Genomic DNA, 27,609 nt, shown 5'->3' on the forward strand with positions numbered 1-27,609 from the left:
AAGGTACGTACGTAGCTACCATATATCTTGATCGTTGCATCGTTCGCCACTAGAGTAGGTATACTCGGAAAGCCTGGTCCCTGGTTTTCTATCTATATAATTGGCTTTCTTGCCACAGCTGGGCCACGTTGTAACTTGTGATGGCTGGATACATACAATCTGTATTCTTCCGAGACTGCTAGATTTAAACCCGAGCGGTAGTACTACTGGAGACCTCCGGCATCAATCGCACCCCAATATTTTGCTACTATAGGTCTCACATGCGTAGGGCTCAGGTGCACAGGCTTGCTGGTGGGCCCCATGGATGCGACAGGTTGAGCTGATTACAAAATATCCGCTTCCGGGCTCACATGGTTAAAGTGTTCGGGACATAGTACCGTAGGTCATCGGGATCTTCTCGTCGCTGAACTATGTACGTCTAAAAGGTTATTTGAACAGACATCCTCCAACTAATAGCACTACAGTAGATTTTTCCCCCTCCCCCCTTGTACTATACAGTATCTGGGTATTTCAGTATTTATATACGGTATATACGCCGCCTCCCCATCCCATCTAAAACTCAGCCCTATACCCGCCCAGCACCCTCTTACTCCTCTGGACGACAAACGTGCCCCGATCCATCGTATTGACGACGACGTATCCGCTCTTGAACCACCCACCGGTGTTTGCCCACGTGCCCATGTATTCAGCTACTCCGACCGCATCATCCTCGGGGAAAACTATGATAGGTATATCCGTCAGTCGCTGCAGAGAGAGTCAGAGACCTAGGGTAATTCCATCTCACCGTCAAAGTATGCTACTTCCTCGATTCCGGCGCCGGTGGGATCTCGGGGGATTGAGGAGATGTCGAGAATTCGCAGACCAGCGGCTTTATGGCACGTTAGAACCCTCACTGGCAACGGTTGGAATGAGGGAGGTGCTTACCGTAGTTGCTCTGGTACGTGAACCCCTTGGCGATATACTGGTTGTGGTCGATACTGGTCACCGTGCTCTTGTAGATGCCGGTCTGGAATGGCCGCTCGAGGGACATGATGTTCCAGATGTAGGTTGTGGCCTTTTGGTCAGCCGCTGCGCCCGCCATCTCGGTCTCGTCTTGTTCGTCGTCCAGCAGGAGGTACTCCTGGTTGGCGGTGTCGAGGACCCAGCCCTGGTGCGTATCTGGTGGATGGGATTAGCTTACGGCAGCACCTGACAACACAAAAAGGTGGCACATACATGATGCTCCGGGATAAGTGGTGTTGCTGATCAAGGTGGATCTCGCCTTGTCTGTGATGTCGTAGATGGCGAGGGAGTTCTAATATGGTCAGAGAGCTGTAGGCGTTTTTACTGGCTATGGAGGTGGATGTGTTACCTCGTTGTATCCGTAGCAGATCTCTCTACCTTCGTATTTCTTGTCCGGGCCATGGTAGATGAGGCATTGCGCACTGTTTCCATATCAATATCAATCCCCAAACGACCATGTGTGGGAATGTAGGTATGCCATACTCATGAACGTATCCATCCTGATCGTTGCAGCCCGATTGCTTCGGATTGTTGATGTCCGACACATCGATGAAGATCAATCCCGAAAGGCACGTAGAGTTCCGCGGCTGCGCACCTATGGGTTTATCAGTTCCGCCCTAGAACGAGGTAATTTCTGGATCGAAAAACTCTCTCTTACCAACTGCAATGATGTGCTGGCTGTCCTCCGCAATAACCACATTATGCGACCTTCCCACGGGCAGACCGGTGAACACCGACACATCGGTCGCAATGCTGAAGGTCCTTGTGGCCCTCGATAGTCGGTCTTTCCTGAGAGCGAGGAGCTTCCTCATGTCGAAGATCTGAATTCCGTGGCCAACGGCTTCCGACCCGATAACTGCATAGTGCTTGTAGCTCTTGATTTCCCTCCAGGTTGACGGGAGACTGCCGGCGGGTAGCCGTCCAATGTAGTCGAGCGTACCCGCCTCCTTGCCATGCTTGTTCCACCAGCCCTTTCCAACGACTTCTGCGAATGCCGCGCCGTCGCTCTGTCCGATCGCTACGAACTCTCGGCCTTCAATGGTTATACCCCAGATGGAGCTGCCTGTATTCGTCGAGTCGCATTAGCATCATCACCACCATCATCCTCATCATCCTCATGAGTGAAAGCAGCCGGATCGCAGACATAAACATACCGACGGTGTTGTTGAAAGTGCTCCCCAAGTCCTGGTGGCTAAGGTACCCTAGTGGCGCAGTCAAGATCCACTCCTGCAAGCATGCGGGCTATCGGCCGACAATATTCGTTCTGCATCTGAGACTTTTATTTACCTGTAACATCCAGGTTCTTGCAGCCATACTCAATGCCAGCAACAGTTGCCTTCCCTCCGGCAGTCGCATTGCCCGACGATATGCACGGCGAGAACTTATTCGAACTCTTCCATTTCCCCTCCGCAAAATAGCCCTGCGCCCTGTAGTCGGCCCAGGTCCTCTGCTTCGCCGCCATGATCGTGTCCATTACTTCGCCGGAGGCCCAGCGGTTGCTCATGTCGAGCTCGTGGGCCATGGCGAGGGCAGGAAGCCCAACGAGGAGGAGAAGTGACGTGAAGTTCATCATGCTCGTAAGAGATGTCGTGGAATCGGTAACCAAGGATCGATTTTGCAGGAATCGAAACTTCCGGCTTCTTATATACTGTCGAGAGAGTGCGGGGAGAGGGGAGAAGATCAATGTTGTTTATTTATCGTCCAGCTGGATGGGTCTCAGCCCCCCGCTCCCAAGGATATGTTCGTTCGTGAATCGAAACCTGGGCAATCATACCTCAATCCTCCGACCTATTGGAGTTCAGCAGGGTTCCACAAATACCGTCCAATATGGTCGGCAGCAATTGCAGCAGATCTACTGGATCCGGGAGCAGCAGCTGCTGCACGGGAATGGCCGAGACCGGACTAGGATCTGTCGGTATATAGAGTAGGAATATACATGACGATGTAAAGCAAATCTGCCAGCTGCAGTGTATATAGTATGCGTTTGTTAGCGAATGCCCGGAAACGGCTGCGCATCGTCTTCAGGCACCAAATGGTCGCCATTCGCTCGGAGATAGGAGGAATGTAGGTACGATAACTATCGTTAATAACTTAAAACAAAGTTGTGATTGAACTGCTGCTTGCATGCTTGATGCAATGGGTAGGTTTACCCCGGCCGGCTCCGGCGCCGTGACGATCATTGCAGCGTCTTTGCCATGAAGGCACCTACTGTGGAGTAGCTCGCCACACTATACATAGAGTAGTACAATACATACTCTGGGATCCCGCAGGGGAAGCATGACTGTGTGCATGTATGGCTGTCACCCCGCACCCCATCGGATGGCGGATAACCCTGCATGTAGCCATACTCTAATTCCACTCATGATCGGTCTTCAGTCCGCCCGCATTTCACGGGCGGATGCAACTCTCGTCGGGAGAGAGCGAGGACAGAACGGCAGTTTATTGTCGCATCAACGCTCGTCGGCCAGGTCCGCCTGCGCGGATAGTCTGGCATCCGAGTGATTCGGTGTGTGCCACCTTTCCAGGGAACTCTCCGAGCCCCGGCGATCGATATTAGACGCGGATATCCATATCAAAGCCATTGAGCAGCGATTTTCGATGAGTCGGTTCCTGCAGTCTGGCCGTCGAGAGGTTGGGATATGGAATATGGGAATTAATCCAACAGTCCAGGGCCCAAGTCGGCTGACATGATATCAACAAGCGAACGCCGAGATGGCCGTTGCGAGCGGCTACTTACCTCGGCTTTGAGCAGTCCATTGGTCCCACTAGACAAAGTGAGTGCCCTGTGTGAGCCGGCTTATAACCAATGTTGATCCTTAGTGTGTTACTCTACCTAATTGCCTCCCGCCAAACACCAGATATTCGAATCAAGTTGTCTCATTCCCTTCTGACCCCACATTAAGCACAGATGTGGCAGAGTGCACCGCGTGTTGGCATACTTAGTACACCTGTGGGTCCTTGAGACAAGCCGGTAGAAGGTTTGGCATTGACGGGACCAAGCACGTATGATAGCTAACGGACGGCGGAGCCATCAGCTCGAGTCGGATATTCCTCGTAGTACGTCTGACATACGGAAGAAAAGAAGTGGAGGGGCAATGCAAGCCGCAGGTATGGCTTTCACCAAGAGACTGGCTGTTGACAAACATCCAGTACCTAATTAGCAACTCGAGACGGCATCAATTGCCGCCTTCAAGATACTGTCATTCACTATGGTACTTCTACGTTTGACGAATACCACAACAATCATTGATGTCTTGAGATGAAAAGAGGGAGCCACACTCGCAGCCCTCAAGCTGCTCTTCCACGGTATCAACTCCTATCTCGGGTGCTCTTCCCACAGCCCCCTGGAGCTGTAGAATCATGAACGCTTCGGTCCTGAACTACGTGGCGTTAGTATCTCGCCACAAATCTGCATGCTGTACGGGACTGACCGTACTCTGGAGATTCGGCTCCGAAGAGGCCACGAGAATTGAAGGACCGTTTCATGAACAACAAGCCATGATGCCAGCAGTATACTATGCCTTCGACATACGGTCATGATGCCAGTAGTATTGTGCCGCTGACATACAGCCATGATGCGAGTAGCATTGTGCCTCCGACATACAGTCACGATGCCGGGAGTATACTGTGCCTCTGATCTACAATCATGATGCTCCATCTTCGAACGAGGCCAGGTACACCATCGGCAGGCTTCTCGGTATCACCATATATGACGGAGCCATAATATGGTGCTGACCCAGCAGCGGGATCACTACCGGTAGAGGGCTGGTAGGTTGCCGGGAAATCGAGGCGGGAAATCGAAGCGGGAAATCGAACGGGAAATCAAGGGTTGGTAAGCTGAGAGAAACAGCATCCGAATGCTTTTCTTGAGCTCATTTGATATAAAAGATTGTACATCCGCCGGTGTGTCCTCGCGTCATCTCACTGGAGTCTTTCTGCGGTAGACGTTGCCTAAGTTCAGCCGGCTATTGTCACTCAACCCACTGGCCAATATACCTAACGACTCTTCTTCAATTCCCCGTTCCATAGAATCTCCGTTTCGTCCTTGTTTGATTGTATGTTGACCTCCGCTATGGAATATAGTTATCTTTGTCCGAGAATGGTCGGTACCTGCAATCGTGTAACACTTGACTTGAGGATCATCATGACTCGATTGAACGACTCGGCAACAATTCGAGGCTCGTCGTGACTCGAATTGAATGGCTCGGCAACAATTCAATGTTCCCCCTCCCATCACCGTTGGGACAAGCCCGAGAAGCGACGGATACCTCTTCTTCTTTCAATCAGCACTTCCCTTTTCATCCACGCATTTTTTAGTACCACCACCACCAATCCACCCACTAACCGTCTCTCACCAACACCAACTCACCTCACCTGTTCTTTCCTCCACAAACCGACCATCACAAGCCGATATCACGGACCGGACCACTCCATCTTTCCTTCCCGGACCGAACATAAGCCGATATCACCAACGATATTACCAATTATAACCACCCAACCACAGCCTCCACTTCTAACCACCCATCTAACCACAGCGTCCACCTCACCCTCCCCCCCCCCCCCCCCACCTGCCGTGCCATGGGCGTATGGTACTGCCGTAAGTGCCGCCTGGTGATCAGCGACAGCGAAAAGACATGTATCCGGTGCATCCGCCTGGCGAAGATCGAATTGATTCCCGAGTGCGTCCTCTCCCCTCCCCCCTCTCCCCTCCCCCCTCTCCCCTCCCTTCCCACCCCTCCCATGCCTGCGTCCTAGCTAACAACCCCCAGATCAAAAACAGGAACAAAACCGAAGCAGAAACCGCCGAAGCAGCCGAAGACCTTCTGCTGCATCTGTGACTACGTCGACAGGTTCGAGGAGTGTCGTAGCTGCTCACATGAGAAAGTGGGGTGCAGCCAGTGTGCGGTCGTGGAGGAGGCGAAGTAGCCGCTCGGGCCGGTGGGCGAGGTGATTGAGGCTCTTGCCGGTGTAAGCCGGCGGCTTTCGTTGCAACTTGCAACTTGCAGGGCCATAGGTATGCTTCCGGTAGGTACGAGGGCGAGCACGGATCTGCGGGGTTGCCGGTAAGTTCACGGCGGGATGGGAAATGCACATCTCGGGATTGCTCGTGATCCTACTGGTAGCACTGCCGATGCTATTTGAATATGGATTTGTTGCGCTATCTACATATGGCTGCTAGATTGAGTTTGTTAATCGATTTTGTTCTGTTCAATCATCTTTGCATTTAAACATGGCAGTGACATTTCTCCCCCCACTCTCTGCGGCCAGCTCGATGTGGGTTCCCCGTTACCATCCACCCCACCCCATCTCGGCCCAATCGGTCAATTGATTATGAAACTAAGCCCTGGCGAAACAAGATCTGCGAGCCATAAGCCATGACGAGGCCAGAGCGCACCACCACGAATTACCCACACAAAAATCTCCCCAAGTACTATATAGTATATAAGTGCCCACATGATTCTCTGCTGCCGTTGCAACTCCTCCAGAATCGGCAGGAAGCCGATACATTTTTATGTATCTAGCGACGGATCGAGTGAGAGTGCATGTCGGATAGAAACTCAAAACGTTTTGTTTAGTACATATGGGAGGTCGACGGGTCTCAGTGATGGCCTCTAGAGTACGTACAGCCCTTCGGTGGGTAATTGTCGCTTTGCTCCAGATCTCTCGTGCACAACGGCTCCCCTACGCGGTGATGGACCACAGTTACACTCGAGAGGAGGCACAGATAGTACCACAAAGATCGGTGCTCTAGATAACTACGGTGTTGAATCGAGTGAGCAACGTCAGCCTGCTGCTTCTCCTCGTATCAATCGAGGTAGATGCGGAGGATGTCACTCGAAGGGGAAACAATTGCCGTCATGCCTCTTCTTTGCTCTAGTGCGGCCAACCCTGGTCAAGCATCTAGTTACCGTACGCGTGCCTCTTCCCTACGCCACCGAATCGAGCTTGTACGCATGGAGATATCGACATTTCTCTACACGCCCCGACATGAGCACGGATGAATTACAACTGAATCATAACTCTTGCGAGGGGGGGAGGGGGTGGAGGCCCAGGCTGGTGGTACATGGTAAAGGGACGGACGGACGGTATGAGACACCAGCCCCTTGAGGCATCTAGCGGAGGAAGCATATCAAGTGCTCCTTACCACCTCCTCTAGCTCGAGCTCTCCCGTCGCAACAAACACCACAGCAATATGACACCCAAATTTCTCCCCGACGACGTTCCCAACCTCACAGGCAAAGTCGCGATAGTGACGGGGTGAGTTTTTGCATCCTGCCGCCACGCTCCCGTGCTCCATCTGATCCCTCCGCAACACAGTCCCAAACGCGGTCTCGGCCTCGAAACCGTGCACCTCCTCGCGCGCCGCGGCTGCACCGTGTACCTCGCCGGACGCGGCGACCTGGTGCAGACGATTGCGGACCTCAAGAAGGCGCGTCCGGACGTTGCGAACGCAGAGCTGTACCCGCTCGAGCTCGACCTCTCTTCGATCACCACTGCGGCCGCCGCCGCAGACCGCTTCCCCGGCGAGCGCCTCGACATCGTCATCGCGAACGCGGGGATCTCAATGAACAACTCCGTCGCGCCCAGCCCTGAGGGCTGGGAACACCACTTCCAGACGAACCATCTGGGACACTTCGCGTTCATAGAGGGCCTCCTGCCGCTGCTGGTTGAGAGTCCCGAGGCCCGCATCGTCGTCACGAGCTCGGAGGCGTACAAGTTCGCTACGAAGGGCATCGATTTCGACTCGCTCAGGAAGGATGTGGATCCGTCCCTGCTGGGGCTGATGGGCTGCATGAAGAGGTATGGCCAGAGCAAGCTGGCGAATACACTGTATGTGAGGGAGCTCCAGCGGAGACTGCTGGAGAAGGGTGTTAAGAATGTTTATGTTAATGCTGCGAATCCCGGTGAGTTCCCCCCTCCTCCCCGGGGCGACGGTGACGGTTGAGCGGGCCATACTGATGGTTTTGAAAGGTGTAATTGCTAGTACTGGACTCGGCGGCGACGGTTCGCAGTTTGGCTTGCCGAAGTTCGTGCCGGTAGCCCTGAGGAAGGTGGGAGGGGCATTAATAGGGTTCAATCTCCAGGGCGGGGCGATGACGCAGGTGTGGGCAGCTACGGCGAGGAATATCGTCGACGAGGATATCCGGGGACAGTATATAATGCCCGCCATGGGCTGGTCCGGTGGATATCACCATTCGAAAGTGGCAGATCCATTGGACCACGCGAAGGATGATGAGGCGGCAAAGAAGCTGTGGGAGGTGAGCGTGAAGGCTGTCACTGAAGCCGAAGCTAAGGCAGGACATGGTGGATTGAACTGAACTGATCGGCGAGACTGGGGGGGTGCTTTGTATGTAAGATATGTGATGTGGGGACGGGATGCTACTATACACTGCGTGATGGGACGCACATGGGAAAGCTGAGGAGTCATCGTAGAATGTTTCTATCCCAAGTGGATTCTGTATCGCAGTCAGCTCTGCATCTGCAATGGAAGCTGTCGTTGTCATATCGGTTCGTGTCATCAGCGTTTCCGCATGGAACCGAACATGCCGATGCTGACGCGGCCGGCAATTCTCAAACAAAAGACTGGTGATACTCACTTTAACCAGTACATGCCAACGAAATATATTGCCGCGACGGACCTCAACACCCATGATATCTACCCAAGCCAGCGGGGCTGCGACCGCAGACTCGGCAACCAACAGCGTGGACGGTGGACCTGAACTTTTGCACAAAGGGAATTGAGTTCGACCGCGGGCAGCCCATCGCCTTGCGAGGAATACCCACCTCTTGCCTATCTAACGTGAAACTAATTCCGCGTGGACACTGGACGGACGCCAGAGACCTCTAGGTAGAGCACTAGGAATAGAGTAGAACATCTACACAGCTCAAAATCCCCTCGTTGCCTTGGCGGTTACACGGACTGATTGCTCCCCGAGGTGAGGCTTTCCATGTTGCTCGGTAACAGCCGTTCTACGGCACTCTAGCCACACGCGCGCAGCGGCAACTTGGGGGATATCGAGGCGACTGGCTGCTTGGCTGCTGGCCAAAACGAAAGGTCGACTCTGTACGGTATTCTACCCAGTACAGTAGTTACCGGTACACCCAGCTCTGCTTACCGCGCCTGGCCCTACCTATTAACTGTTCTCCATCTGTATCTGTCGGCTTCAACCTCAAGTCCTACCTACCGGTGTCTCGCGTTCCTTGCACGTTTTGGTCCCCTTATCCGGTGCTCGACCTGGCCGCTCCTGCGTACTCTAACATCGCCGCTCCACCCGCTCCACCCGCTCCCCCCTCCCCCTCCCCCTCCCCGCTCTCCTACTCCTCCCGCCCATATTGCGGACCCGCCATCTCATCCCTTTAGTTCGTCTGCCTTATCGGAAAGAGTCCTGCCTGCCGTTCGTTTTTATTTTTATTTCTGGCTCACCATCAACCCTAGCATCAATCCCAAATCCTTCTCGGTTAGCTCCGTTCCGTAATCTTACTGCCTTCGGTTGTCAGGGGTGAGAAGAGAGAAGGAAGGGAACATCGTCGAACGGAACCTAGACCATCCCGACTCGACCTGTCTGTCGACCTTCCATCCCAAATTTTGGTTCCCCTTCACCACGCTTCATATTATCTTCATTCCTCACCTTTCCTTCCCGTTCCCCTTATTCAGTTAATCCGGACGAACGAAACGACCGGAACGGACCGACAAGTGGCAACCCAAAACCCCCCCCAAGAAAAACCCGCATACGGAGAAAAACGCGTGCGGAACACACACACATACACACACACCTATCCTCCCCTCCTTTTTGGATATCTTTCCTCTGTCTGCTAGAGGTTTACATTTTGGTTATACGACAAACTACTGGCAACGATGTTGACGCTCAAGGGGATGTCGGTCAAGACGGTTCGGAATAGACTGCCGCCACTGCGGGCCGTAGCGAGCATTTTTTCGAGGACGAGGTTCTGGTTTTTGGTGTTTCTGTCGGCGTTCATCGTCATATTATGGCGAGGCGTGAATTCCTCGGCTGCGAATATGCAAAAGTGAGTACATGCCTTCCCCCTTACTCCTTGCGTGGGTTGGCTGTATTGTGGTCCGTGGTCCGTGGTTCGTGGTATCGGAGCATTGGATCTAAGGGGGTTGTTTGTGGGGCGGGTGGAATGCGGTAATGGGGGGGACACGGAGACAGCTTTCAAACCCCCCCCCCCCCCCCCCCCCCCAACATGAAGCTGGACCCAACACGAGACACAAGAAGCCAAGTGCTAACGATCTGCTCCCCCGCCTACCAAGATATTACTGCTTCGGACCCGCAAAGTCACCACTAGAGATCTCACAGAACGAGCACGCAAAATGGCACATGCATCACCAGACACCGGTACTGTTCAACCACCACAAGCCGATCGAGGTCAATGCGAGCACGATCCAGTACATCGACCTGAACAAAGTCTCGTCCACCACCGACGCCATCAAGAACAAGGAGCGGATTCTGATACTCACCCCCCTCCGCGACGCCGCATACTACCTGCCCAAGCACTTCGAGCTCGTTGCGCAGCTGACGTACCCCCACGAACTCATCGACCTTGCGTTTTTGGTCTCTGACTCCACCGATGATACCCTCGCCGTTCTCGCCGCGGAGTTGGACCGCGTCCAGAACCAGCCCGATCCGAAGCTCGGCGGCCCATTTCATAGTGTCACCATCGTGCAAAAGGATTATGGCGTCGCCGAGAGTCAGGATGTTACCGTGCGGCACTCGTTCGAATTCCAAGGCCCCCGGAGAAAGGCTATGGGCATGGCCAGGAACTTCTTGCTCAGTGCCACGCTGACAGCGGAGCACTCGTGGGTGTACTGGAGAGATGTGGATATCGTCGAGAACCCCAAGAGCATCATCGAGGACTTCATCAAGCACGACAAGGATATTCTCGTCCCGAGTAAGCCCCACATCCCATCATTTCCTCCCTCACTCCCCCGCTGACCAGCGAAAAGACATCTGGTTCCACCGTTATGAGGGCAACCACGACATTGAGGGCCGCTTCGACTACAACTCGTGGCAGGAGTCTCCCGAGGCTCTCAAGCTTGCAGCCAGCCTTCCCAAGGACACTGTTCTCGCCGAAGGCTACGCACAGTACGATACCAAGCGCAAGCACATGGCCATGATGGGAAGCCGCGGCGATAACCCCGACGAGGAGATTGAGCTCGATGGTATCGGAGGTGTCAACATCCTCGTCAAAGCGGATGTCCATCGTGCCGGTACTGCCACCCCCTCCTCCCTCTCCTCCCCCAATTCGTCACCACTATGATAACTGACTGTACCCGCAGGCATCAACTTCCCCTGTTACGCCTTTGAGAATCAGGCGGAAACTGAGGGCTTCGCAAAGATGGCCAAGCGTGCGGGCTACCAGGTCATCGGTCTGCCTAACTATGTCGTGTGGCACCTCGACACGGACGAGAAGCCCGGCAACCTTAAGGGCAGACCTGCATAGAATTATTTCATTTCGCGAGGAGTAAAAATTGGATGGATGGATGGAAGGATGGATGGAAGGATGGATGGAAGGAGGGATGGACGGGAGGAGATACAGCTAATGACACTACCACCACCCTCCCTCCTCCTCCCCCCTCCCCATCCCCCCTCCCCCTCCCACTCCAACTCGACAACCCCCACAGCAACCTTTTAGAACGTTTGGCTATTTCTTTTCTATCATGTTACTCCCCTTTTTTGTTCATTATTGCAGGCGTAGGGTAGGGCAGTGTAGGTTTTGGAATCGATGGAGAGGGAGGATACGATACTTTGTAGGCGGGGAGGATGGGGGGAGACGGGGTTCAACTTTTTTTTTGGTTTTTATATATTTTATATAACTTATTTACTTTTTGGTTCGGTGGTGTTCTGGCATCTCACTGATTGAGCTTTTGGGAGACACAGACACTGAGAGAATGGGATGGGATGGGGTACAAAATGTCGTGACCTTCGGATGGCGACGGATGGATGGACGGTTGGGTGGGTGGGGATGGGTGGGGGCGTGGCGTAAGCATGAGCATACCGGTGAAGGGGAGAGGGACGATGGACTTCCCTTCTCCTTCCTTCTCCTTCTCCTTCTCGTGTAGAGTAGAGTATGTAGAGTAAGCATCCCCACACTCACTCATCAGATCAGTTCGGGATCGGATCAGTTCCGCGTCATATGCATCCATCCATCCAAAACACATCGCAGGACATTAGGAAAACAAAAGAAAAAACAAAACAAAACAAAAGATATAGAACTGGATTGAGGAGAAAAAAAAGAATTTTTTTTAAAAAATGTCCACGGAGTGATGTTTCCACTTTCACTCAGTTGATGACAAGCCATACACACAGCTCTTCTAAGAAATTCTCGACGACGACGACCAATAGGTACGACAGCAGACAGCTCGCTCTCAAAAACTCGACGACAAACAGGATAAGCAATAAGCAATAAGCAAGAAGAAGAAGAAGAAGAAGAAGAAGAAGAAGGAGGAGAAGGAGAAGGAGAAGAAGAAGAAAAAGGAGAAAAAGAAGCATAAAAAGAAGTTCATACAACGCCACCCATCAATCAATCGGCACATACAACATTACTAACCCATCCCCCTTCCGCCTCCCACTCCGTCCACTAATATTGCCGTTTCCTGGGCAAACCCAACTGCTCCAATTTCCTGCAATTGGGGAGCACCTTATCCTTCGCCCTCTTGATAGCCTCGCGATCGGTAGTGAAGAACCCGTGCGCGTCCTGTATCTCCTGCTGCCTTAGGAGCTCCTCGCGGTTGCAGCCGACATTGTACTTATTGATTATGGCAGCTTCTGCGCGCATGCCCAGCTTCGTGACGTCGCGCATAGCCATGCCGTCGATATCCGCGGGGTTGACCCAGAAGGGGATGTGGTGGTTAGGTGTGGAGCGCATGCTGGTGTAGGGCGGGGTTCTCTCGAGCGAGAACTTGGGGCCGCGCAGGGACTCGCCGCCATCGCCGCCGAACAGCCCGCTCAGCAGCGGCAGCAGGAAGAACAGTATCAGCGGTAGCAGCTGCCAGAACATGCGCGTGAGATTTGCCGGCTGCGCTGCCTCGCCGTCGGCGGCCGCGTGCTGCGCCGGTGGTGCTCGCCGTCGCATCCGTGGGCCGCCGCCGCCGAACTGGTGCACGCGGATCCCGGGGCCGCCGAATGTGAAGCCGGCACCGTCGCCGAAAATGCCGCCGCCCCCTCCGCCCCCCATTCCGCCGCCGCTGAAGAACATGTTGAATAGATCCTCGGGTGAGATCTCGGGGCCTTGGAAGCCGCCGAATGGCGTGCCCCGTGCGCCGCCAAATCCAGCGGGGAACCCACCCATGCCGCCGCCTCCACCTCCGCCTCCACCGCCACCTCCGCCGCCTCGTGAGTCCGGGTCCGAGCCGGTTTGGTCGAAGATCTGCCGTTTCTGCGGGTCGGAGAGAACCTGGAACGCTTTCGCAACCACTGTGTAATCGCCGTCCGCATCAGCCCTCTTATCTCCTTACATCTCCTTACATCTGATCTCACCCCGCCCTGCGCCCCCGCGTAATACGTACATTTAAAAGCCTCATCCGCGCCGGGAGCCCCATTCTTGTCCGGGTGTGTAGCCAGCGACAATTTATGGTAAGCCTTCTTTATCTGCGAGTCGCTGGCAACCTTCTCGACCGCCAAGATCTCGTAGAATTTTGTTGCGCCGCAGCGCCGGATCCGCTCCACGGCCGCTTTCTGCTCCACAGTGTACTCGCGGTCTTGTCGCCCGTGACTGTGTTCGCGGAACTTCGCTGAGCCCCCCGTGCTCCCCGTGCCCGTGGCGTTGGCGCCCGTGCTTGATGACATCGCGAGGTCGGAGGTCGGAGGTCCGGGGGAGGGAAGAGGGGGAGGGGATGCTCGTGGGCCGGAAATTGGGCGGTGGGATACAGATGGGTTGAAGCTATGCCCGTTGAAGCTTCGATTCGTGGGATGATGGCTAAGGTGTTTTGTCGCGAGTGGATGATTGACGGGGTTGGTGTTGTTATTGCGGTGCTATGCGTTGTGGTGGTGGTGGTAGTGGTGGTGGTGGACGTTGGCGGTGGCCGGTGGTGGACGTTGGCGGTGGCCGGGCTGGACTGGCTGGCTTCTTTCTTCTTCTTCGCGATGTTGTTCTGGTGTCCTTTCAGAAAGGGATCCCAGACCAGAAACATGGGAGTCGCAGAGCCGAGCATTCCTACCATTAGTAGTGGCTTGGCGAGCAGGCAAAGTTCATGTCGTCGAGAGTTCATGAATTCCATAGATATCGACCACATAAACTCTATCTCTCCCCACACCACACAGGAGCGACCAAAAATGCGTGCCAGAAAGGAACAGAAAAAACCCGCCGACCTGCTGGCTCTTGCCGAAGACAGCGGCGAGGAGGGCCATGTGAGCGACAGCGACGCCGACGAGCGCTCAAAAAAACTTACGCAGCACCGCGCGAAACGGAGGAAGGTCCAACGCACCGACAACGACGAGAGCGACGATTCTGAGGACGACGATGACGACGATGAGGAGGGTGGTGCGGCCATAGACCCACGATTTGCGGGCAAATTCAACGATCCCACACCAGCACCGGCCAAAGACGACGAGGACGACGACGGCGCAGAAGGCGAAGAAGAAGAAGAGGCCGAAGGAGAGTCCTCGAAGCTTATCACGCACCCGTCGGCATTGAAGCCCCTCACGCCTGCGCAACTTGCGCTGTCCAAAGAAGCGACGCACAAGACGGGCGTAGTGTACCTCTCGCGGATCCCGCCGTTCATGAAGCCACAGAAGGTGCGGGACCTTTTGAGCCGGTTCGGCGCGATCAACCGGGTTTTCCTGGCGCCGGAAGATCCAAAGGCACATGCGAAGCGGGTCAAATTCGGTGGGAACAAGAAGAGGAACTTTGTCGAGGGCTGGATCGAGTTTGTGGATAAGAAGGAGGCAAAGCTGTGTGCCGAGACGTTGAATACACAGAATATCGGAGGGAAGAAGGGAAGCTACTACTACGATGACGTGTGGAATATCAAGTATCTCAGGAAGTTCAAGTGGCATCATTTGCAGGCGCAGATTGGTAAGTCCTTCCCCCTTCCCTCGGAATGGATGGTAGGAGGCTGACAGGATCACAGCGTATGAGAATGCTTCGAGACAGGCAAAGCTCAGGGCCGAGATTGCGCACGAGACGAGGGTCAACAAGACATATCTGCGCAACGTCGAGAGAGCAAAGATGGTGGAGACCATGCAGGAAGCGAAGAAGAACAAGCGGAAAGCGGAACAAGGCGGTGCTGGTGGAGAGAGTGCGGAGCCCACAAAGGTTGAGGTGCGAAGACAATTCCGACAGCACAAGGTCAAGGGCCGGGCGATGGAGAAGACAGAAGGCAGGGACCAGAGCGACAAGGTCAAGAGCCTGCTCAGCAAGGTGTTTTAATAGATCAACAGAAGGGAGCTGTTGGGCGTTTTGCGGGAATCTTTGGTCTTGTCTCAGTGCGCAACTCATACCTGCGCTACATCGTGAACTTCACCCATCCGTGAGCAAGTGAGTAAGAAATGAATGAGATTTTGCATTCCCAGCAGTCATCTACAATCCCCGCTTTTTTTTGCTCCACCAATGCCGCGCGGAAACGATGTACTCTATTTGGATCGAACAGGAGGAGGATCCTCCAACCACAGAAAAGAAGGAAAAAAATCACACTCATCATGAAGACTTCGCAATGACAATAGCAGAAGCAACAGCAACAGCAAAGCCGTGGGCAGCAGTTTGCACCAGGATACGGCAACATGGGTATATCGCAATATCTTGAGCAACCGCAGCACCTCCCCCTCCTCCCTCCGTATTCTTTCCTCTTTGACTCAAACGCATGGGCTTTGTTTTGGCTTATTTGCTCTTGGTCAAAGAGTCTAACTCCTTGCGCTCAGCCATCTCGCGCTCGATCTCCTCAATGTACGGCCGGAGGTAGTTGATGTCCTGTTGTCCCCCGATATATCAGTCGATGCCCTTCCCCGCATCGGGACGAAAAAGTCTCACCTGCTCAGGCTTTGTCTGCTCGTTCAGTGGCAGCAGCTGGTGGGAGAGCGAGCACTGCATGGCGCGGCGGTGACGGAACATGCGGTCGTAGGCGAGACGGGGCGGCAGGCGCTTCAGGGCCTTCTGCACAATCGGGTTCTCCTCGGCGAGGATGTCGTCGTAGCTGTTCCCCCACCAGCAAAGTCAGCATACTCCCGGAATCACCCGATGGGGGACAGTTGGAGTGGCGATGTGTCGGCAGGTTTGCAGTCGGAGAGAGGCAAAAGACAGGAATTGATGCAGCGGGTGAAGAGAGCCGTACAGAAGTCCGAGCTTACGGTATCCCGCAAGATCCATGTACTTGTTCGCGATCGGCTTCATCATGTTATCGAGAGCCGGACGGCTCTGGATGAACGCGGTCACACGCTTAGCGATAGCTGACATTTTTGCGTAACGATAGTAACGACGGCTGGTAGGTGTCGTGAACGAGAGTTGGTTGGCTGAAAGTGGATGTGTGGTGATGAGTGTGGTGGAGGTGGTTGTGGTGTTGAGAAGTGAGCGAAACGAATGCGGGATGAATTATCGGAAGTTGCCCGGCATCAGCCCTCATCAAGTACCCTCTCATTGGCTAACGGCCACGCTGCGTATTTTGTGGAACAGGGATTTTTGTCCCGCGAGCAGCAACAACACCACAGAAATCATTTTTTTGATAAAAATGGGCATGATTTCCGTGGGACTTCTAGAAAACATGAAAATCCGGAAGCAGGCATCGGATTGAGATTGTGCGAAATGAAGGGTTCACATTCACGATTTCAGGGAACATGCAGGGAAATTGACATTTCTAACGTTTAAATCCAACCTTATTCGCACTCGCCGTGGCACAAATGTTGGCCACTGCACCTACATACCTCATTCTCTGCTGTCATAAGGGTTTCCACGCTGGCGACCATTGGGACCATGCGCGGAGACGCGGACAAAGATTCACGGCGACAACCGCCCGGTTCCGGCGGCAAGGGCAACGGCAACGTCTGGCCTGTAGCCGAGTGTCACAACTATCGCACCTAGAACTTTCTCAGGAGAAGGATCTCACCAAGCAAGCAGCAACGAACGGCTTAAGCCGCCACGCATCCGGTTCCTGGGCCTGGAGTTAACACACCGGCCAAAATAGGGCTATCCTCCTATGTAAGTAAGGTGAACCCGAGGCGATGAGTACCGCATGTTGATTCTAGAATAGAACCGTACCGGGCACTGTGTTCCTCGGCCTCGGAGACCGTTCAAAACAGAATGAAAGAATGAAGATGTCTGCTTCTTGGTGATAACGTCATGCTCGGATAAGCCAGTCACATGACGACCCCGCGTTTTGACACTGCAGAGCCATGGTAGATCTGCGAAGCAGAAAGCAAAAGGCTTCCATCCACATGCAACCTTCCATCTTGCCAATCCGCCGCAGCTTAGCTGGCTGGATGCGTTTCCCCCAAGCAACTGATGATGTTTCAGACTCGAACCACTCGGGAACTGCTAAACGCGGAAACGCCGTTCATCCGAAGGTGATGACGATGGACTTCCACCAGCTCAAAACCGCCGGCGCCGGGGGCGCAAGCTGCATTTGCAGGTGTCAAGTCGCCCCGCACCACATCACTTCCACATCCTCGGCAGTTTCAAATGCTGCCGACAAGGATAGGAACATCTCCCAACCTTATTATGGAGCCGCTGCCCCGCGCCGCCAGAATGCGGGCGCGCAGTGTCTCGGCGCATCCGTCCATATGGCCGAACCGGTGGACCGCGCGATTGAGGCGGTTGGTGGATCGGCGGACTGCACTGTCGCGACGCATCCGCGAGGTGGTTTCGGGATTCCGGTGGGGATATCCACGCTGCAACGGTGAAGCTGGAGAATTTGCGGTCGCGCTCGTCGTTGAGGAGGATGGACCACGGTTTCGACGGCCGGATGTCAGTGGAGTGAGCGAGCGGATGTGCGATGCGGCCGGGAAGCTGGGAGGTCGCGAGGATATGTAGGCGACTGTTGCGCGCAGAGCGATAAGTTCACCTACAGAATCAACCCTTGCGCATCTGCGTGGGGTGCAGCCGTAAATATTGCCCTGCCAAGAGATATTGTTTGTCGATCACGGAGGGCAGGCGTCCGGTCGTGCTGCGGGAATGAATTGATCCCGGAGACCCGCAGAGTGGTGGTAGAGTGGGGGGATACATCTTCCTAAGCATGGCAGTACTTTGATGTGGAGAAGGTGAGGATTAGCCAAGCGGAAATGGCCCGCAAAAGCAGGAATGTCTCTACGGGGGAAGCGGGAGTGGGATGAGGTACCTACCTAGGAATACCGTTGGTGCATAGCGGGGGTGTACCGGCACTGATAAGGCTGCCAGTCCATGGAGCGTGGTGGTGGTGGTGGGGAACCTCGTGACTGACAGCCTCAGGAGCAATTCTAAGGCCGATGTGGAGATTATTTCTTGGTCGATGATCATGATGGAGGTGATGATGCCGGACCCTTCGCCAGTTCCCGTGTTTTTCTAGCAGGTTTCAGGAAAAAGTAAAGAGCTTGTGTGAGGCGATAACTACCCTAATCCTTTGCCGGATAACGATTGGCTTGGAGGGGATCGCAACGACCACGGTAAAAAAGTTTATGTAGGATTCTAGGATTCCTGAGCCTCTTTCTGTGAATCTTCTCTCGATCACCAATTCTATACAATTTCTCTTGCTCGTCTTCCCTTTCACTGCAATCCACACTCATTCAATCTCTCGATCAGTTTGAGCCGCATATGTGGGGCAAGTGGCGGCCGATAGTGCGAGCGGGAGTGTGGGTCGAAGTGAGGGTTCAGAAAGGTACTTGTGCATCAGCTTCGTTCCTACCTACTGTGTACCTTCTCTCCCTTCCCACTTCCACTTCCTTCACCACCCCCCCTACCTTCGGTATCTCTCCTCCTTCCCCCCATCCCGACCACAGCACTGAGGAGGCTTGAACACGAGAAGCCGACCCCCCCTCGAGTTGTTGTGCGTTGTTTCGTCCACCCTTCCTCCACCGCTTTCTCTTTCTACCGAATCGAGAACTTCCCCCACCATACCCAACTACCACCACCACCACCGACCACACGACACTCACCCACCACACCCTACACCTGCTCCACTCCTCTCATCGCTCCCTTCCCGTCGCGTAACTGCAGCGGACACAATCCTAGCTCCGATTCTCCCGTGGGTCGCTGACCTGGTACAATTACCGTTCGCTGTTTCCCGGTGTTGCCGTCGCAGCACACCCATACACCACCACCAAAAGCGCCGACAACACCCCCGAAAAGCCACACCAAAACCCAGAACGACCAACCATGTCCCGTTCAGCTTCAAATTCGTCCTCGGGAGAGTCCGACACCCCTCCGCCGCCTCCACCCAACACTCCGACCGAACCGACTTCGGGAAATGGCCATGCTCATTCCCGACTACCGGGAGTGCCGGGGGGCAATGACTGGAGGAGGGGAATCGTAGCTAAGATTCTTCCTCACTGGAACGCTTCGTCCATCAACCCTGGCTGGACTCCGGCAATTGCGGGTGGCACCGCGGGATTTGTGTCGGGAGTCTTCACTTGTCCGCTCGATGTAGTCAAGACGAAGCTACAGGCCCAGGCTGGATGGTCGCGCACTACTCCGCGTCCTCGTGGCGCGATAGGCGCTGGTGAACTCAAGTACCGCGGGTTGATAGGAACAACCAAGACGATCCTTCGCGAGGATGGCCTCCGCGGAATGTACAAAGGCCTCGGCCCGTTGATTCTCGGATATCTCCCCACTTGGACGGTGTACTTCACAGTCTATGAGAAAGGAAAGGTTGAGTTGAAGCCATGTTAGTTATTCCCAGTGATCCCCGCGTACGAGCCAACGTGTGATATGATGTGCTAATTATGCGTATGTGTTCCCTGCAGACATCGAGACCGAAAGCTTCGTCCAGATGGGTGCTGCGGTTCTCGCTGGCGCTTCGAGCACTTTGTGCACCAACCCCATCTGGGTCATCAAGACGCGCTTGATGTCGCAGCCGCCAGCCGCTAGCAGTACTGCGGCGGTGAGATCGTCTGCGTACTTTTACTACAATACGTGGGATGCCGCCAGGAAGATGTACCGTTACGAGGGACTCAAATCCTTCTACTCCGGCCTCTCGCCCGCTCTTCTCGGTCTTACCCACGTGAGCGTCCAGTTCCCGGTGTACGAGTTCCTGAAGAAACACTTTACCGGCGGAATCGAGCTTGGAAAGCAAGATGCAGACGGCAACAGCAATTTCAGCGGAATTCTGGCAGCCAGTTGCCTCAGCAAGATCTGTGCCTCTTGTGCCACCTACCCCCACGAAGTCCTGCGCACTCGTCTGCAGCGCCAGAGGATTTTGAGTGGTATTGCCGAGACTGCAGGAGCGAAGCGCGAGGTCACCTTTCCTAAATACCGCGGTATCTTCCCCACCTTGTTCACCATTATAAGGGAAGAGGGAGGACGTGCTCTGTACAATGGAATGGGAACGAACCTGGTCCGCGCTGTGCCTAGCAGTGCTATGACCATTCTCACCTACGAATGTATGTCTCCTTTTCCCCCACCCACCCACCCTACTAACGAGGCCGCAACCTAGTTGTCGCCGGCCTTCTGTCGCGCCTCCGCGAGGAGAGCATCAACCATTACGGCAGCGGAGGCAGGTTTTAACCGCCAGCCAGCTAGCCACGACGAACGAACGAACGATGATGACCACCACGACGACGGGAATCTTTTTTTCTCCTTTTACATTTCCATCTCGACGCGAATACTAGAACTGTTACAGCTTACATTAGAGGTGTGGTGGTCTGGGGTGTTGTGCTTTTACGGTCTTACAATGCTTTTACCCTTTACTGCTTTCGCGATGATATCTTTGCTAGCTACACTTCGGTGCATCATGGCTTTTTTTCTTCTGGTCTCATTTTTTTCTTTTCTTTGACTTTGACTTTTTCTTTCTCTTTTACCGGTCATTCATCATCATCATCATAGGGGGGGGGTGGGGGTTGGGGGGGTGGCGCTCTGCTTTGCTTTGCTTTTCAAGGGGATCTGTTTTTTTTACGCTGGTTCTTTTTACAATTGCTTGTTACTGCTGGTTTCGGACCCGGGTATGGTCTTAGTTTTGGGGCGGTTGTCTGTTTCTTTCCATTTCTTTTCATTTCTTGTTTCTTTTCATTTCCTCTAATACTTCTTACAGTTGCCGATTTGTTGTTTGTTTTCCTTTTCTTTTCCTTTTCTCGTTCTCCTAACATTTCGACCTCCATTTCGACGATTGATACATGGAGATGAGATGATGGGATGGGATGAGATGCGATGATGAGATGCGATGGGATGCGATGTGCTGATGATTGTTTTTGCGGATCGATGTCGATGTTCTATGCATGGCTGCATGGCTGGCTGGCTGGATACATGGCTGGATGGATAGATGTCGATTGATAGACGGGGGACTGCTGTGAAGTAGATTCTCATGTTTGCCCGTCTTTCTGTCTATCTGTCTGTTACTCCGGGTTTGACGATACCTACCTAGATGATGGTATCTACAGGAGGTATGTACAACTTCCTGTCTGTTGGATCTGGAATCTTTACATATGACGCTACATTTCGATCAATGATTCGGGCTGGACTTTATTGGGCTGTGCTGGGCTAGGCTGTATACTAGATACTGGTAGAGGGAACAAACGATGTGAATACCATTCCACACGCCATGCAGTCGGGGAGACGTGACTTTAGCAGTGTCTATGTATCACCACTACTTTCACCATTACCATAGGGCCCGTTTGGATGGCCTCAATTTTAGCGAAACCTGTCAGTTTTTCGAGAAACTGAGCAAACAAAACTGAAACTGTGCGGCTCCGGCGATGAAACGGGAACAGACCTCTGGAGGTCTTTTCTCCACCACCACTACCAACTCAGTACCGCATTTTAACTTCAACCATGGACTCCCCTTCCGATAAGCGGGACTACAATGTGTCTACTACCTATTAAAGTTCTGGTGAAGCCTATTATTGTATTTACGGATGAGTACATATACTTGTTGCTGAGAACCGCCAAACACTCTGTTCACCTCACGGTTTTCCAGAAACTGAAACTGAAACTGGACAGTATTCGGTGTCCCGGCGGGGAATTGAATTTGGCTCTAAAACTGGAACTGAAAACTGGGGCCATCCAAACGGGCCCTAGGCATTGTCTATGAATCACCACTGTCTACTTCTACTGCAAGATCCACCCACAAAATAAAAAACCGAGTGATACCCCGCACACGCGATATCGGCCCACACCACCACCACCACCACCCCCACTCTAAGTTACTCTACTCTATATAACCCCAGCCCATCACCTTATTTCCCATCAGCTTACTTTCCCTTCCCATCCCTTCCCAACTCTACTCCAGCATCACTTCACCTTCAAGTATCTCACTCCACCACGACCAAAACCCAAGACCCATGAAGATAACAGGCCGCACCATTGCCGCGCCCGCGGCCGCCGCAACGATGGCGCTTCTGCTGCTCGCGTACACGCGCAGCTCCATCGCCGCCGCGCGTGCGGCGCCGGGGGGGAGTCTCAAGACTGCTGGTACTCATGGACGGAAAGTGGAGGGGGAGGGGGAGGGGGGGAAATAGAACACTGGGGAGGGGGAGTGGAGAAGGAGGGGATGATTGATTTTTTTGTTTTGTGGGGTAGCTATGAAATGGAGGATGGATGGAAGGATGGATGGATGTATATGTGCCTGCGGACTGTCGACTATCGAGTGAGATATGATGTAATGTGATGAGTACTTTACTTTACTTTGTGGTTGTGGCTGTGGTTGTTGTCGTCGTAACGTCCCCCATCGCATCGATATCAGTCCCCTCGCAGCGCCACATGTACCAGCAAAACAGGGCTGCCACGGGTGCACATTAGCCATCTCCACTTCCAAGCCCAGTCCCGAGCCTCGTCGAGTCGATAGTGAAGTAAGTACTTACTCCGATACGGCGCAAACGGCTCCGCGAGCTCCCTCATCTCTTGTTCCGCCATATACTTCCACTTCTTACCACTCTTCCCACCCTTCCCGCCGCTCCCAGTCCCGCCCGCTTTTTTGAGGGCGTTAACATCCCGCCCCGCCCACGCAGCCATACCCCTCTGCACGCCCAGATCTCCCACGGTGAAGACATCCCACCTCTTCAACGCAAACATGAGAAACATTTCCGCGCTCCACTGTCCAATACCATGGATCTTCGTGAGCTCTCTTACAATCTCGGCATCCGACGCGGTGGCCAGGAACTGCGGCGTGATGGTTGCGGTCTCGGCGGTGAACGCCGTGGCAAGAGAGTGCAGGTACGCCGCTTTGCGCGCGGAGACGCCGGCGGTCTGTAGGGTCGCCAAGGGGAGAGAGAGTACTAGCGATGGCGAAGGGAAGCGCAGGGACTCCAAGGTCAAATTGGGCTCGAAGAGGGAGATGAATTTGGCCTGCGCGCTGTCAGCTGTGTTGATGAAAACAGAGGGCGGAGGAGGGGTGGGGGGACCTTGATGCTCCGCGCAGCCGCCCCAGATACCTGCTGCGAGATTATCCCGCTCGCGAGGGAAGTAAACGGGTCCACCGCCTCCGCCAGCCCCACGGAAGTAAACAGCGGGCACGTGTGTGCGGCCACTAGTGGTGCGAGCGACGGCGACACGGAGAGGAGGTGCGCTTCGGCGTGCTGGAGGAGGGTGCCTTTAGGCGGGGCGGCGGGGGCGGTGGCGGTGGCAGTGTCGTCGTCAGTTTCAGCTTCGGCTTCAGCTGCAGCAGCTGAACTCCTCGACCTGCGCTTGGGCTTCGACTTGGGCTTGGACTTTACTCCGCCGGGAGTAGCGGTGGTGCTCTCGGTGGCAGCACCGCCCGCCATCGCAGCACCACCCGCCACCCCCACCACCGCCCTTCTACCAGTTCCAGCAGAGGCCACCCTGCTCTTGCTCTTGCTCTTGACCACGCCGACCGGTTTCGAGGGGTTCAAAGGGTTCGCAGGTTTCGAAGGTTTGAAGCTCCCCAGGAGCTTCCCCAGCGCTTGGTTCGCGACCGTCGCCGCCGCCACTGCCGCCGCCGCCGCAGTTCGTCGCGTAGTTGGCGCCATGGGTGCTGTAGTACGGTATAGTAGGCTAGGTATAGTACTTTCAGCTGCGAGAGTTGCTCGTGCGGGGCGATGGTGTGGGAAGACGCGACGAGGGGTGAGGGGAGCGTTGTCATAAGCAGAGTAGCTGTGGTGGGGCAGCGAGAGGAGGCGCGGGCGGGGCAGAAGGGAAACACAAACGAAACGGAAACATCACTCGCTCGCCTCCTCGCCCCCTGTGCCCTGCTCCTGAGCCCTCCACCCCGAGGCTCCCGTGCTTCAGGTGTGTGTCATCCGTGCGTGTGCGCGTGTGTGTGTGTGTGTGTGTGTGTGTGGGCGTGTGTGGCAGCTATGAATGATGACCTATCATCAATGCATATACTCGAGTAGTAATCGAATGCTACAGTGTGATATGATGTTTAAACAAATAAATCCGTGCGTACTCTACTTGTGGAGGGGGGGAGGGAGGGCAGCGGGCACGCGTGCGACCAATCGCGCTGCCCGCTTCACACTGCTGCTGCCCGCCGTCGCAGCTGCCCGCTCCACGCTCCTCGGCGGTCCGCAGACAGGCTGGTAGGCTGGCAGCAGTCTGCGGGAGCGTTTTGTTGTAACTTGAAAAAGATTGCTACTTATGTAGATATTATACACATGCTCAGATACATATACGAGTAGTTATCACGACGACAACGACTCCGGAGTAGGTAGCAGAGTAACAGAGAGCTCGGGATCCGGCATCAGCAGCAGGGTGGGGGATTCGATACGATACGATGCGATTACAAACGACTCGGTTACCCTTTCTCTATCGTTCTCGCTTTCCTTCTCTCACGGCGGCCACTCACGGCGGCCCACTGACTCTGCTCTGCTAGCAGGTACATGAGCACATGAGATCCCAAGATCGACGAGAAATCGACGCGAAATCGGCGAGCGATGGATGGACGCGATGAGTGGATGGCGATGTCTGAAGTGTTGTCACGACTCATGTAGCACCAGCATCAGCGCCGGCAGACGTTCCGGGGGAAGGGGGAGGGGGGGGGATGGGGGTTTGAGATGACGACTGCCCAGCAGCAGGTAGGTAGTGCACAATGCACATGCTACCTCAAAATATGTACACATGTACACGGAAAGATCATCTACGATCTGGAACGCACAACTTGTAGGTAGCTTGCAGTCGCAGCAGTTGCAGTCGCAGTCGCATCACAGAGCAGAGGTAGCAGAGGTAGCAGAGGATGATTCGGCGAGCTGGCGGTCATGGCCGAGCTCTCGAGTCTCGTCCACTCTTGCCCGCTCGTGTCTCGTAGGCTGCTTCTCTCATGTCTCGTCTCCTTGAATTTTTTGCATGAGCTGAGCATGTGAGAGGTGTGTTTCCATGTTCCCATGTAGAGGGGGGGACGGGGGGACAGACGGCTTTATGCTTCAATTGAATTTGCCTTTGCCAGCTGTGGGACCACTCACCACCGACCACTGCCCACCAACCACAGACGCGTCGGGCCGTCCGAGGCTCGCTCGCTCGCTCGTTCGCGGGTTAGACGGATTTGTAGATATGTCGCGAGCGAGCGAGCGGGAGAGAAGGGAGTCAACGAGAAGGGAGGGAGTCAACGGAATTGCGATCCGTGAGATAGGTAATTCATATGAGTACCTGAACACTCTACTTCCTATGCATACTAGTACCTACTCTAGATACAGCTCATCCTCCCTCTAGCTAAGCAGAGCTCGGTGGTTTCGATTTGGAAGCCACTCGCGCCCGCCGCGCTCGCCCAACGCCGCAAAGCACCGCGCCGAATCGAAAGTGGAACTTCGAATTTCGAATTTGAATGGTTAGGTTGGGTTAGGTTAGGTAGGGGGGTGTGTCTGTGTCTGTGTGGGTGTGTGTGGATGTGTGGATGTGGATGTGTGTGGGTGCGTGGGTGGGTGCGTGGGTGGGTGCCGAACGGAACGGGATCAGGTTTATTGGCGAGCCAAGGATTGCTCAGATGCTCAGATCAAGCAATTGCAAGTGTGCAAGTGAGTACTCTGCGGCAGGGGGGTGCGGAGAGTGCGTGCTCAGAGTGGAGAAAAAAGGCAAGAAGGGAGGAAGGATGGGAAAGGGAACGAAAAGGAAGAAGAAGAAGGGAAAGAAGAAGAAAGAGACACAGACACACGATCGAGGTCGGCGGACGGAACGGCGCTCGGGGAGGGAAATGGGTGCCCGGCGGCATGTGGGTTGGTAATTGGGGTTCTCAAGTTGAAACTTGAAACGTCGGCCGCCCGTGGAGGAGTTTGGTGCAGATATGGGGGTGCGTGTTTGGGAGTGGGGAGGAAATAATGGCTTTGATGGTGAGGAATGGCTGGCTTCGTTGTGAGGAATGGCTGGCTTCGTTGTGAGGAATGGCTGGCTTCGTTGTGAGGAATGGCTGGCTTCCATCATCCGGACAGCGAGACGACGACGAGACGGCGACGAGAAAGAGACAGAGTCCTGTTTGCGCTCAATTGCTATTCCAGAGCCACGATTGTCACGCTCGGGGTTTGAGGAAGCTCCGGAGTGTGCCAGCAGCCGCCCGCGTCCACTGCGATGGCGCACTGCAAAGAGGTGGTGCCGACTAGTTCCTGTGTGTGTGCTCGTCTGTCTTTGCGCACAAATTCAATGGTCCGGCCCCATGCATGCCATGCCATGCCATGCCATGCCATGCCATGCCGGCCATGATGCTACTCTGCTTTGCTTTACCGCCGCCGCCCTCGCTGATGGATGGATGGATGGCGATGTTTCTTAGCGATGGCAACTGTGGTGCCCCTGTCCTGGCCGCCGCCGCTGCTGCTGTGCTGCTGCTGAGTTCCGGCGAGTCAGGAACAACCCCACACACACACCTCGACGCGTGTTTCTTGCCTCTCGCCTCTCTCGTCCGCACTGGGGGGGTGGGGGGATCGATGACGATGACGGCCACCACCACGTCTGTAACCAAGTATCTGGGGTGTGCTATCTCTCCATCTCTGTCCGCTCCGTCTGCTCCGTCTGCTCCGTCTGCTCCGTCTGCTCTGTCCGCTCTGGCCACTAGCATCATGCCTCACTCCTCCACTCTGTCCCCCGTCCGTGGCTCGGTCGGTCGGTTGGTTGGTCTTGGCTGGTCCTCCCCTTTCCCAGTGCCCACACGAAGAAGCCGTCCGTGGCTCAATCTGGTAGATATCTCCAGACTAGGCGTTGTCTGTCCCGCCGTGCCCGACCCAGGCCCTTCCCTCCAAATTATTGCTCCTTGCCAATGAAATGGCAGCTTGATAAGGTCCGAGCCACACCTCTTTCCGCGTGCTGTTCTCGCGTCTCGTGTGGATCCGCTGCGCTGCAGAGCAGAGTCGCAGAAGACTTCATAGAAAGAAAGAAAAAACAAAAAAAAGAAAGAAAGAAAGAGAAAAAAAAGACGTGAAGCATCATTGAAAACCGCACACCCCTGCCCAGCAAATCTAACGGGCAGAGTGCTTTCCGCAATCGAGCATGGTGTCGATATCTTTCTTGGATACTCTAGCCACTCTGCTCTTCCGCCGCTGGGAAAAAACCAACCGACCGACCAGTAAAGGCACCGTTCCTGCCCCTTTCCCACCCCCCCCC

At 54.6% G+C, this 27,609-nt stretch overlaps 9 protein-coding genes across 9 annotated transcripts; 5 read left to right on the top strand and 4 right to left on the bottom strand.

Annotated features, from left to right (window-relative positions):
• Positions 1-415: 415 nt before the first annotated feature.
• Positions 416-2,799, bottom strand: BZA05DRAFT_387517 (uncharacterized protein). Its single transcript, XM_051482591.1, has 9 exons — positions 2,290-2,799; positions 2,157-2,204; positions 1,661-2,065; positions 1,486-1,597; positions 1,352-1,424; positions 1,216-1,294; positions 925-1,158; positions 785-868; positions 416-719 (listed from the first exon to the last, which is right to left on the bottom strand). Exons 1-9 carry the CDS (start codon positions 2,573-2,575, stop codon positions 553-555), a joined length of 1,488 nt encoding a protein of 495 aa, XP_051343157.1. The 5' UTR covers positions 2,576-2,799; the 3' UTR covers positions 416-552.
• A 3,949-nt stretch (positions 2,800-6,748) lies between these two features.
• BZA05DRAFT_387524 (uncharacterized protein) lies at positions 6,749-8,561 on the top strand. The gene is made up of 3 exons (XM_051482592.1): positions 6,749-7,260; positions 7,321-7,907; positions 7,975-8,561. Exons 1-3 carry the CDS (start codon positions 7,196-7,198, stop codon positions 8,319-8,321), a joined length of 999 nt encoding a protein of 332 aa, XP_051343158.1. The 5' UTR covers positions 6,749-7,195; the 3' UTR covers positions 8,322-8,561.
• Positions 8,562-9,859: 1,298 nt separating this feature from the next.
• On the top strand, positions 9,860-11,466 carry BZA05DRAFT_424086 (Anp1-domain-containing protein; the record flags this gene model as incomplete). The annotated part of the gene is made up of 4 exons (XM_051485900.1): positions 9,860-10,029; positions 10,277-10,914; positions 10,970-11,233; positions 11,303-11,466. 4 exons carry the CDS (start codon positions 9,860-9,862, stop codon positions 11,464-11,466), a joined length of 1,236 nt encoding a protein of 411 aa, XP_051343159.1.
• Positions 11,467-12,393: 927 nt separating this feature from the next.
• Positions 12,394-13,905, bottom strand: BZA05DRAFT_168274 (uncharacterized protein). Its single transcript, XM_051479171.1, has 2 exons — positions 13,532-13,905; positions 12,394-13,439 (listed from the first exon to the last, which is right to left on the bottom strand). The coding sequence occupies exons 1-2, from the start codon at positions 13,809-13,811 to the stop codon at positions 12,604-12,606; spliced, it is 1,116 nt and encodes a 371-aa protein (XP_051343160.1). The 5' UTR covers positions 13,812-13,905; the 3' UTR covers positions 12,394-12,603.
• Positions 13,906-14,297: 392 nt separating this feature from the next.
• On the top strand, positions 14,298-15,474 carry BZA05DRAFT_368543 (uncharacterized protein; the record flags this gene model as incomplete). Its single annotated transcript, XM_051481587.1, has 3 exons — positions 14,298-14,502; positions 14,569-15,039; positions 15,095-15,474. The coding sequence occupies 3 exons, from the start codon at positions 14,298-14,300 to the stop codon at positions 15,391-15,393; spliced, it is 975 nt and encodes a 324-aa protein (XP_051343161.1). The 3' UTR covers positions 15,394-15,474.
• On the bottom strand, positions 15,475-16,543 carry BZA05DRAFT_387531 (cytochrome b-c1 complex subunit 7). The gene is made up of 3 exons (XM_051482593.1): positions 16,292-16,543; positions 15,991-16,153; positions 15,475-15,930 (listed from the first exon to the last, which is right to left on the bottom strand). The coding sequence occupies exons 1-3, from the start codon at positions 16,411-16,413 to the stop codon at positions 15,841-15,843; spliced, it is 375 nt and encodes a 124-aa protein (XP_051343162.1). The 5' UTR covers positions 16,414-16,543; the 3' UTR covers positions 15,475-15,840.
• A 2,576-nt stretch (positions 16,544-19,119) lies between these two features.
• Positions 19,120-20,967, top strand: BZA05DRAFT_168314 (mitochondrial carrier protein). Its single transcript, XM_051479172.1, has 3 exons — positions 19,120-19,807; positions 19,887-20,522; positions 20,576-20,967. The coding sequence occupies exons 1-3, from the start codon at positions 19,300-19,302 to the stop codon at positions 20,644-20,646; spliced, it is 1,215 nt and encodes a 404-aa protein (XP_051343163.1). The 5' UTR covers positions 19,120-19,299; the 3' UTR covers positions 20,647-20,967.
• A 1,787-nt stretch (positions 20,968-22,754) lies between these two features.
• BZA05DRAFT_332435 (DNA glycosylase) lies at positions 22,755-23,834 on the bottom strand (the record flags this gene model as incomplete). Its single annotated transcript, XM_051480649.1, has 3 exons — positions 22,755-22,852; positions 22,935-23,418; positions 23,475-23,834. The coding sequence occupies 3 exons, from the start codon at positions 23,832-23,834 to the stop codon at positions 22,755-22,757; spliced, it is 942 nt and encodes a 313-aa protein (XP_051343164.1).
• Positions 23,835-26,496: 2,662 nt separating this feature from the next.
• Positions 26,497-27,356, top strand: BZA05DRAFT_168384 (uncharacterized protein). The gene has a single exon (XM_051479173.1). The coding sequence runs from the start codon at positions 26,673-26,675 to the stop codon at positions 27,267-27,269; it is 597 nt and encodes a 198-aa protein (XP_051343165.1). The 5' UTR covers positions 26,497-26,672; the 3' UTR covers positions 27,270-27,356.
• Positions 27,357-27,609: the final 253 nt, after the last annotated feature.

Source organism: Tricharina praecox, assembly GCF_024521635.1.
Source record: "Tricharina praecox strain CBS 144465 chromosome Unknown BZA05scaffold_3, whole genome shotgun sequence".
NCBI classification, from domain to species: domain Eukaryota; kingdom Fungi; phylum Ascomycota; class Pezizomycetes; order Pezizales; family Pyronemataceae; genus Tricharina; species Tricharina praecox.

What these genes read in the sequence shown, in the direction of transcription:
- BZA05DRAFT_387531 (XM_051482593.1), bottom strand. Translation starts at nt 16,413, where the DNA reads ATGTCAGCTATCGCTAAGCGTGTGACCGCGTTCATCCAGAGCCGTCCG. An exon ending in TACCGTAAGCTCGGACTTCT is followed by an intron (nt 16,154 to 16,291) that starts GTACGGCTCTCT and finishes GTGGGGGAACAG; the next exon opens with CTACGACGACATCCTCGCCG. An exon ending in AGCAGACAAAGCCTGAGCAG is followed by an intron (nt 15,931 to 15,990) that starts GTGAGACTTTTT and finishes GGGGGACAACAG; the next exon opens with GACATCAACTACCTCCGGCC.
- BZA05DRAFT_387517 (XM_051482591.1), bottom strand. Translation starts at nt 2,575, where the DNA reads ATGATGAACTTCACGTCACTTCTCCTCCTCGTTGGGCTTCCTGCCCTC. An exon ending in CCAGCACATCATTGCAGTTG is followed by an intron (nt 1,598 to 1,660) that starts GTAAGAGAGAGT and finishes ATAAACCCATAG; the next exon opens with GTGCGCAGCCGCGGAACTCT. An exon ending in CACGTACCAGAGCAACTACG is followed by an intron (nt 869 to 924) that starts GTAAGCACCTCC and finishes CGTGCCATAAAG; the next exon opens with CCGCTGGTCTGCGAATTCTC.
- BZA05DRAFT_387524 (XM_051482592.1), top strand. Translation starts at nt 7,196, where the DNA reads ATGACACCCAAATTTCTCCCCGACGACGTTCCCAACCTCACAGGCAAA. An exon ending in AAAGTCGCGATAGTGACGGG is followed by an intron (nt 7,261 to 7,320) that starts GTGAGTTTTTGC and finishes TCCGCAACACAG; the next exon opens with TCCCAAACGCGGTCTCGGCC. An exon ending in TGTTAATGCTGCGAATCCCG is followed by an intron (nt 7,908 to 7,974) that starts GTGAGTTCCCCC and finishes TGGTTTTGAAAG; the next exon opens with GTGTAATTGCTAGTACTGGA.
- BZA05DRAFT_168314 (XM_051479172.1), top strand. Translation starts at nt 19,300, where the DNA reads ATGTCCCGTTCAGCTTCAAATTCGTCCTCGGGAGAGTCCGACACCCCT. An exon ending in AAAGGTTGAGTTGAAGCCAT is followed by an intron (nt 19,808 to 19,886) that starts GTTAGTTATTCC and finishes TGTTCCCTGCAG; the next exon opens with ACATCGAGACCGAAAGCTTC. An exon ending in GACCATTCTCACCTACGAAT is followed by an intron (nt 20,523 to 20,575) that starts GTATGTCTCCTT and finishes GCCGCAACCTAG; the next exon opens with TTGTCGCCGGCCTTCTGTCG.
- BZA05DRAFT_168384 (XM_051479173.1), top strand. Translation starts at nt 26,673, where the DNA reads ATGCCATGCCATGCCATGCCATGCCATGCCATGCCGGCCATGATGCTA.
- BZA05DRAFT_168274 (XM_051479171.1), bottom strand. Translation starts at nt 13,811, where the DNA reads ATGTCATCAAGCACGGGCGCCAACGCCACGGGCACGGGGAGCACGGGG. An exon ending in CGCGGATGAGGCTTTTAAAT is followed by an intron (nt 13,440 to 13,531) that starts GTACGTATTACG and finishes GCGATTACACAG; the next exon opens with TGGTTGCGAAAGCGTTCCAG.